The sequence below is a fragment of the Suncus etruscus genome, chromosome 14 (assembly GCF_024139225.1).
Source record: "Suncus etruscus isolate mSunEtr1 chromosome 14, mSunEtr1.pri.cur, whole genome shotgun sequence".
Classification (NCBI taxonomy): domain Eukaryota; kingdom Metazoa; phylum Chordata; class Mammalia; order Eulipotyphla; family Soricidae; genus Suncus; species Suncus etruscus.
The window spans coordinates 82,041,887-82,050,640 of NC_064861.1; the positions used below are offsets into that span (position 1 = coordinate 82,041,887).

An 8,754-nucleotide genomic window follows, 5' to 3' on the forward strand; every position below is an offset into this window, starting at 1 on the left:
TAATCACGGTGTTTAAATAAAGATAATTATAAAAAAAGAGTAACTATAAGAAATGAAAGGAATAAAACTAGATATTACTTCATACTTCTTAGGTTGGCATATAATTACCATGGTCTATAAACTGTAACAAAAACTGTAACAACTATTGTGAAAACAAAACAAAAATCATATTCTACTAGATGTAACAAATGAGCACTGAGGAGCTGGAAAGATAGCACAGTGATAGGGCATTTGCCTTGCACTTGGCTGACCCAGAATGGACAGTGGGTCAAATCCCAGCATTGGGGGCCGGTGAGGTGGCGCTAGAGGTAAGGTGTCTGCCTTGCAAGTGCTAGACAAGGAAGGACCGCAGTTCGATCCCCCGGCGTCCCATATAGTCCCCCCAAGCCAGGGGCGATTTCTGAGCTCTTAGCCAGGAGTAACCCCTGAGCATCAAACGGGTGTAGCTGAAAAACAAAACAAAAAACAACAACAACAACAACAAAAATCCCAACATTGGCATCCCCTATGGTCACCCAAGCCAGGAGAGATTTCTGAGTGCAGAGCCAGGAATAACCACTGAGCACCGCCGGATGTGACCCAAAACCAATAAAACAAAACAAAACAAAAAACAAATGAGCATGGAGTCTTTACACTAATTCTAGGAAGTCAGCATAAGTGGGGCCAGCGAGGTAGCACAAGCAGTAAGGCATCTGCCTTGCCCTCACTAGCCTAGGATGGACTGCCGGGAGTCCCATATGATCCCCAAGCCAGGAGCGATTTCTGCGCACATAGCCAGTAGTAACCCCTTAGTGCCTCTGGGTGTGGCCCAAAAAACAAACAAACAAACAAAAAACAAAACAAGATCACCTGACAAAAACAATAAAGTTTGGGGGAAAAGACCTATAAATAAATATGTCTGTATAAAATAATTAACTGGGATAATAGCCATATTTTCTAAGAAAATGTACTCTGTTTACATTCATATCAACAATTCTGTACAAGTAGCAAAGGGAAAAGGGAATTGAACTTTAATAAAATTCACAGTTCATTTTATTAAATTCTATTACCCTATCCCTGAGCACCACTATCAGACAAAACTATCAAATAGAGTATTCCCTGGCTCAGGCAAGGAGTCTAAACATTTCCCGAGTTCTTGCTGGTATCACAGCACATCTTCATTTTATTTATTTTTTGACCGTTATTATGTACTTTTTATTTCATAATCATAAACAACTCTGCAATCCAGCAAGATGGGACAGGGTAAGGACTAGGGAACTGAGGGTGCACACGGGCCAGAGGGCATTCTGGGCACATGGGGATGGGCACACCAGACTCCTGAGGTCTGGTGTAGTGGGAACAAAGAAGCGGGGCCTGAGACTTGTCCACAGTCGGAGATGGTGATCTTCTTGCTGGCCTTGCCATTCTTGGACCCAAAGCGCTCCATAGCCTCCACAACGTTCATGCCCTCCTTCACCTTGCCGAACACCACGTGTTTGCCATCCAGCCACTCAGTCTTGGCAGTGCAGATAAAGAACTGGGAGCCATTGGTGTTGGGGCCTGCATTGGCCATGGAGAGGATGCCAGGCCCCGTGTGCTTCAGGATGAAGTTCTCATCATCAAACTTCTCTCCATAGATGGACTTGCCGCCTGTGCTGTTGTGGCGAGTGAAGTCACCGCCCTGGCACATAAATCCTGGAATAATTCTGTGGAAGCAGGAACCTTTGTAACCAAATCCTTTCTCACCAGTGCTCAGCGCACGGAAATTCTCTGCCGTCTTTGGAACTTTGTCTGCAAACAGCTCGAAAGACACGCGGCCCAGGGGCGCGCCATCGACGGTAGGGTTGACCATGGCGGCAGGAGACACGGCGGCGATGGCGTCTGCAGGGGCCTCATCTTCATTTTATTTTTATTATTTTTGTTTTTGTTTTTGTTTTTTTTTTTTGCTTGTTTTGGTTTTTTTTTTGCCACACTTGGTAACCAGGGGTTACTCATGGTTATGCACTCAGAAATCGCTTCTGACTTGGGGGACCATATGGACCATATGTTAGGGATAGAAACAGGTCCATTCTGCATCAGCAGTGTGCAAGGCAAACGCCCTTCTGCTGTGCTATCACTCCAGCCTCACATCTTCATTTTAAAGATTAAATATTAACAAGTGCTAATAGTACTAGTATCTTGGACATGGCTGAGCCAGGTACAATCCCCTGGTATACCATAAATTCCACAGGGAACTGTCAGGAATGATCTCTGAGTACAGAGCCATGAGTAAGCCCTGAATACAAACCAAAACAAACAAAAAAGAAAAAGAATATTAACTTTATTTTTTAGATTCTGGAGACTGTGAAGTACAGGGATAAGGAAACTGCCTTGCACACAGCTGACTTTCATTCAATCCCTGACACTGCATATGGTCTCACATGATTGGCAATAATTCTTCAGCAAAGCGCCAGAAGCTAGCCCTGAGTATAACAAGATGTGGCTTCCAAAAAAAAAAAAAAAATTGGGGCCGGCGAGGTGGCGCTAGAGGTAAGGTGTCTGCCTTGCAAGCACTAGCCAAGGATCAGGACTGCGGTTGGATCCCCAGGCGTCCCATATGGTCCCCCCAAGCCAGGGGCAATTTCTGAGCGCTTAGCCAGGAGTAGCCCCTGAGCATCAAACGGGTGTGGCCCAAATAACCCCCCCAAAAAAGAAATTGTGTATGTGTGTTTTTTTCCCTGGCTGTGCTCAGGGGTTACTCCTGGCTCTGCCATCCTTGGGTCAGAGAGATAGCACAGTGATATGACGTTTGCCTTGCATGCAGCCAAACCAGGATGGGCGGTGGTTCGAATCCTGGCATCCTGCTGGGGGCGATTTCTGAGCCAAGAGTCAGAAATAACCCCTGAGCACCACCAGGTGTGACCCAAAAACCAACAAAACAAAACAACACACTTGGGGGCTGGAGAGATAGCTTGGAGATAAGGCGTTTGCCTTGCATGCAGAAGGTCGGTGGTTCGAATCCCGGCATCCCATATGGTCTCCTGAGCCTGCCAGGAGCGATTTCTGAGCGTAGAGCCAGGAGTAACCCTTGAGCACTGCCGGGTATGACCCCCCCCCCCAAATTCACACATTATATTTTGTGTGTTGTGGGAGGGCCTGTCTTGCTCACAATAAACCTGGGTTTGATCCTTGGCATCCCACATGTTCTCCCCACCCAAGCAGAAGAGTCTCATGAGTGCAGAGCCAGGAATCAGCTGAGAAAACAGCTGGATGTGACTAAAAAAAAACTGAAAATGTTACCTGTGTAATCATGTATTAGGATAGCTCAAAAGATTATTATTGGCAATATAAAAAAGAACAGATGAGGGCCAGAGAGATTGCACAGAGGTAGGGCATCTACCTTGCAAGCTGCCAACCCAGGATGAACCTGGCATCCCATATGGTCCCCCAAGCCTGCCAAGAGTGATTTCTGGGGGCCAGAGAGATAGCATGGAGGTAAGGCGTTTGCCTCTCATGCAGAAGGTCATCGGTTCAAATCCCGGCGTCCCATATGGTCCCCCGAGCCTGCCAGAGCGACTTCTGAGCGTGGAGCCAGGAGTAACCCCTGAGCACTGCCGGGTGAGACCCAAAAACCAAAAAAAAAAAAAAAAAAAAAAAAAGAGTGATTTCTGAGGGCCAGATCAGTGGCGCAAGCGATATGCCTTGGGAGTGTTAGACTATGATGGCCCGCAGCTCGATCCCCTGGCCTCCCATATGGTCCCCCAAGCCAGGAGCAATTTCTGAGCGCATAGCCAAGAGTAACCCCTGAGTGTCCCCAGGTGTGGCCGACCCCCCCCATAAAGTGATTTCTGTGCACAGAGCCAGGAGTAACCCCTGAGTACTGCCAGGTGTGGCCCAAAAAGAGAAAAAATAATAACAGACTAGGAAAATATTTTAGTTTTCTTTTTTTTTTTTTTTTTTGGTTTTTGGGTCATACCCGGCAGCACTCAGGGGTTACTCCTAGCTTCACGCTCAGAAATCGCTCCTGGCAGGCTTGGGGGACCATATGGGATGCCGGGAGTCGAACCGATGATCTTCTGCATGCAAGGCAAATGCCTTACCTCCATGCTATCTCTCTGGCCCCAATATTTTAATATTAATTTTGAATGAATTATTACTATATACGTAACTTGTAATATAGTAAATACAACTAAATCCAGATGTCTGTATAATGAAAAGATACATGAGAGAAAAATGACACTAGGAACACATATGTGTTTAAATCCAAATGCTGATGCAACCATTACAATTTTCTGATTTCTGGAACACTCAATTGATTTAATAATTCTACAACTGCTAAGACGGTTCCTTAAAAAGCAAAAAATAGGAACAGAGCAACAGTACACTATCTAGTGCTCTTGCCTTGCACTCATTTGATCCCTGGCACCAAATACTCTGAGCCCTGACAGAAATTACCTTTGAGTGCAGACCCAAAAATAAGCCCTAAATATCACTAGATGTGACCTAATAAACAAACAAAAAAAAACTAGAGACAAAATGAATTAGCTAACCCCAAACAAAGAAGAGTAAAATAAGAGAAAGATAAAATTAAAGCTACCAGAGGATTTAAGCATATCATTTTTAGAAATATGAAAAATTGCATGTTCCCCTTTTTGCATTTTTTTTTGTGGTTTTTTGGGTCACACCCGGCAGTGCTCAGGGGTTACTCCTGGCTCCATGCTCAGAAATTGCTCCTGGCAGGCACAGGGGACCATATGGGACGCTGGGATTTGAACCGATGACCTTCTGCATGAAAGGCAAACGCCTTACCTTCATGCTATCTCTCCGGCCCCCCCTTTTTGCATTTTTATAACCAAGGTATCCATCAACAGATGACTAGCTAAATATGTAAAATATTTATACACTATTTATATAATGGAATATAATCCAGCTATTTAAAATGATGATTTTGGGCTGGAGAGATGGCATGGAGGTAGGGCATTTGCCTCGCATGCAGAAGGACAATGGTTCAAGTCCCAGCATCCCATGTGGTCCCCCGACCCTGCCAGGAGCAATTTCTGAGCGTAGAGCCAGGAGGAACACTGCCGGGTATGACCCAAAATACAAAAATAAATAAATAAATAAAATGATAAGATTTTGCCTTTCACACAAAATGGAAAAAGTTTGAAGAAATTATGCAAAGTGGTGCTTGCTTCGGCAGCACATATACTAAAATTGGAATGATACAGAGAAGATTAGCATCGCCCCTGAGCAAGGATGACATGCAAATTTGTGAGGTGTTCCATATTTTTATTCAACAGCCAAAAAGAAAAAGAGAAAAAGAAATTATGCAAAGTGAAATAAGTCAGAAGGACAAAAGGCAAACATTGGACTTCATCTCTGTTTAGTATAAAAATAACAAACTGCGGTCCGGATCAATAGCGCAGTGGCAAGGCATTTGCCTTGCATGTGGCCAACCCCAGACAGAATCCTGGTTCGATTCCCAGCATCCTATATGGTCCCCTGAGCCTACCAGGAGCGACTTCTGAGCGCAGAACCAGGAGTAATCCCCGAGCGATACTGGGTATGAACAACAAAACAAAACAAAACAAAAAAACTGACAAAAAAAATAGATAAATTTGTGGATGTCGGTAACAAAAATAAACTTATCTGAGAAGAGATGAGACTGAAATAAGATCCAAAGAGAGAGTTCCTTTAAAGATGACCTCAAGGGGGCCGTAGAGATAGCATGGAGTATGCCTTGCATGCAGAAGTATGGTGGTTTGAATCCCGACATCCCATATGGTCCCCTGTGCCTGCAGGGGCGATTTCTGAGCCTAGAGTCAGGAGTAACCCTTGAGCACTGCTGGGTGTGACCCAAAAACCAAAAAAAAAAAAAAAAAGATGACCTCACCTCAAGTAGGGTCAGACAATGAGGTACAGCATTTACCTTGCATACAACTGGCCTGGGTTTGATCCCTGGAATCTCATATGGCCCCCTGGAGCCTACTAGCAGTAATTCCTTAGGGCAGAGCCAGAAATAACCCATGAGGAGAAAAAAAGTAATACCTCCTGAGCTGTGTGTGGCCCGAAAACAAACAAACAAAAAGATGACCTCAGGGCTGGTGCAGTGGCGCAGAGCAGTAAGGTGTTTGCCTTGCCTGCGCTAGCCTAGGACGGACTGCGGTTCGATCCCCCATGTCCCATATGGTCCCCAAGCCAGAAGTGATTTCTGAGCACATAGCAAGGAGTAACCCCTGAGTCACTGGGTGTGGCCCAAAAACAAACAAACAAAAAAAAGATGACCTCAAGTAATTCAAATGGAGATTAAAAAATACTAAAACCTAGACTACAGTTACATAGCTCAGAGGCAGAGCACATGTAGCATTACAGAGCAAGGAAACATCCCCCAGAATGATAAAGGAGTGAAGATGGCAAAACAATTCACTCCACAAATTGCAAATAGGAAAATGCTAAGATCATAAAAATGGGCAAATAATATGAACTGTCAGTTGGCAAAAATTGCAGATTTCCCCTCAAGTCGGTATTAACATGATATCAAAGGTTATTGGACATAGAATCATGCATGGATTTGAATCCTGGCTTTTATTACACAATCGAAACATGTTTTATAAGGGCCTTTTTTTTTTTTTAATAGAGGCACACATCTGTGTGTAGGGGCCAATAGATAACACTACTGATGTTCAGCTTATTATGTTTTGTTGAGGGTCACACTCTTTGTGCTCAGGGCTTACTACTACTGACTCTGCATTTAGAGATCACTTCTAGCATTACTCAAGGGATCACCTGGGGTTCTGAGGATCAAATGTGGGTCAGCTGTGTGCAAGACAAATGCCCTATCCATTGTACAAAAGTGCACAGCTTATTATAACATAATATACTCAGCATGTATTAAGTACTCAAAACTTTTTCATTTCATTTTTGTTTTTGGACAAAAAGTTCAAGGTTACTCCTGATTCTATTTTGTTGTTATTGTTGTTTTGTTTTGGGGCTATGCCCAGTGATATCAGCTCAGGTTTTACTCCAGGCTATCTACACTCAGGGTCACTCTCCTGACAGGCTGGGGGTACTATATGGACTGCTGGCGATCAAATTCAGGTCTGCTGTGTGCAAGGCAAAAATACCCTATCTGCTGTTCTATTACTCTGACCCCCAACTCCTGACTCTACACTCAGGAATTATTCCAGGTAGTGCTTGGGGGACAATATGAGGTGCTAGGGTTTGAACCCAGAAAGGCTGCATGAAAGGCAAGCACATTACCCATTGTACTATGGCTCCAGCCCTCCAATTAAAATTTTTTTACAGTTGGGCTTGAATGATAAATAGTACAGCAGGTAGGGCACTTGTCTTGTCCATGGCTGACCTGAGCTTGATCTCCAGTACCCTGTATGGCCTTCCAAGCACAGACAGGCGTAAGCCTGGAGCATAATCAATATGGCTCAAATAGAAGCAAACAGAAACAGAATAAACAATTAAACTTATTGTTGTATAGAATTTTTTTTGCTATCATGTAGATGTTTATCGATTATAATTCTTTTTTAGGGGTCACACCAGGCAGTGCTCAAGTGTTATTCATGGCTCTGAGTTCAGGAATCACTCCTGGTAGGGCACCAAAGACCATATGGGATGCTTGGGAATCAAATCTGCGCCAGCTGTTTATAAGGCAAGTCCCCTACCCACTGCACTATTTCTCTGGCCCCAATAATTCTTTTTATGTTTGGTTTTTGGTTCACACCGTGCTCAGGGATCTGTGCTTCTAGCTCTGCACTCAGGGATTACTCCTGGTGGTTCGAAGTACCATATGGGATTCCATGTATCAAATCCAGGTCAACCATATGCAAGGTAAATATGTCCTACCCACTATTATCACTCTAGTCTCTATACTAAAATTTTTAAATGTTTTACTCTTCAAAGAAGACTAACTTTCGAAATAACTTTTAAATTCTCTTCTAAAAAATAGCCATTTTCAGGGCCCGGAGAGATAGCACAGAGGCGTTTGCCTTGCAAGCAGCCAATCCAGGACCAAAGGTGGTTGGTTCGAATCCCGGTGTCCCATATGGTCCCCCGTGCCTGCCAGGAGCTATTTCTGAGCAACAGCCAGGAGTAACCCCTGAGCACTGCCGGGTGTGGCCCAAAAAACAAACAAACAAAAAAAATAGCCATTTTCAAATGACCGATTCAAAATAGAACCCTTTTGGTGGGGAGGGGCACAGCTGGCAGTGCTCAGAGATCATTTCTGGCAGAGCCTAGGAGACCATACAAAGTGCCAGAATCAAACCTGGGCCAACCACATGCAAGGCAAGTGTCCTCCTATACATTGCACTTTCTCTCCAAATCTCAGATTTTTTTTTTAAATATAGAAGACTTCATGAATTTGCGTGTCATCCTTGTGCAGGGGCCATGTTAATCTTCTCTGTATATCATTCCAATTTTAGTACATGTGCTGCTGAAGAGAGCACCAAATCTCAGATTTTGTGTGTATATATGGGCCATCCCTAGTAGTATTTAGGGCTTACTCCTGGCTCTGTGCTCAGCAATCACTTCTGGGGGCTGGAGCGATAGCATAGCAGTAGGGCATTTGCCTTGCACACAACTGACCTAGGACAGGCTTGGGTTCGATTCCTGGCACATCATATGGTTCCCAAAACCTGCAAGAGACGATTTCTGAACAAAGAGCAAGGAATAACCTCTGAGTGCTGCCAGGTGTGGCTCTTACCCTCCCCAAAAATTACTTTTAGTGGTGCAAGGCTATTGCCCTTCCCACTGTATTCTCTCTGACACAAAGCATTCAGACTT

The 8,754-nt window shown here is 44.2% G+C and overlaps 1 protein-coding gene and 2 non-coding genes across 3 annotated transcripts; 1 reads left to right on the top strand and 2 right to left on the bottom strand.

Moving 5' to 3' along the window:
* Window positions 1-1,160: 1,160 nt before the first annotated feature.
* LOC126027668 (peptidyl-prolyl cis-trans isomerase A-like) lies at window positions 1,161-1,848 on the bottom strand. The gene has a single exon (XM_049786671.1). It carries the CDS (start codon window positions 1,829-1,831, stop codon window positions 1,250-1,252), a length of 582 nt encoding a protein of 193 aa, XP_049642628.1. The 5' UTR covers window positions 1,832-1,848; the 3' UTR covers window positions 1,161-1,249.
* Window positions 1,849-5,142: 3,294 nt separating this feature from the next.
* Window positions 5,143-5,249, top strand: LOC126029032 (U6 spliceosomal RNA). The gene has a single exon (XR_007502692.1). It is a non-coding gene; the product is annotated as a U6 spliceosomal RNA (small nuclear RNA).
* A 3,059-nt stretch (window positions 5,250-8,308) lies between these two features.
* LOC126029131 (U6 spliceosomal RNA) lies at window positions 8,309-8,417 on the bottom strand. The gene has a single exon (XR_007502784.1). It is a non-coding gene; the product is annotated as a U6 spliceosomal RNA (small nuclear RNA).
* Window positions 8,418-8,754: the final 337 nt, after the last annotated feature.

Coding starts and splice junctions, on each gene's coding strand:
- LOC126027668 (XM_049786671.1), bottom strand. CDS start 1,831: ATGGTCAACCCTACCGTCGATGGCGCGCCCCTGGGCCGCGTGTCTTTC.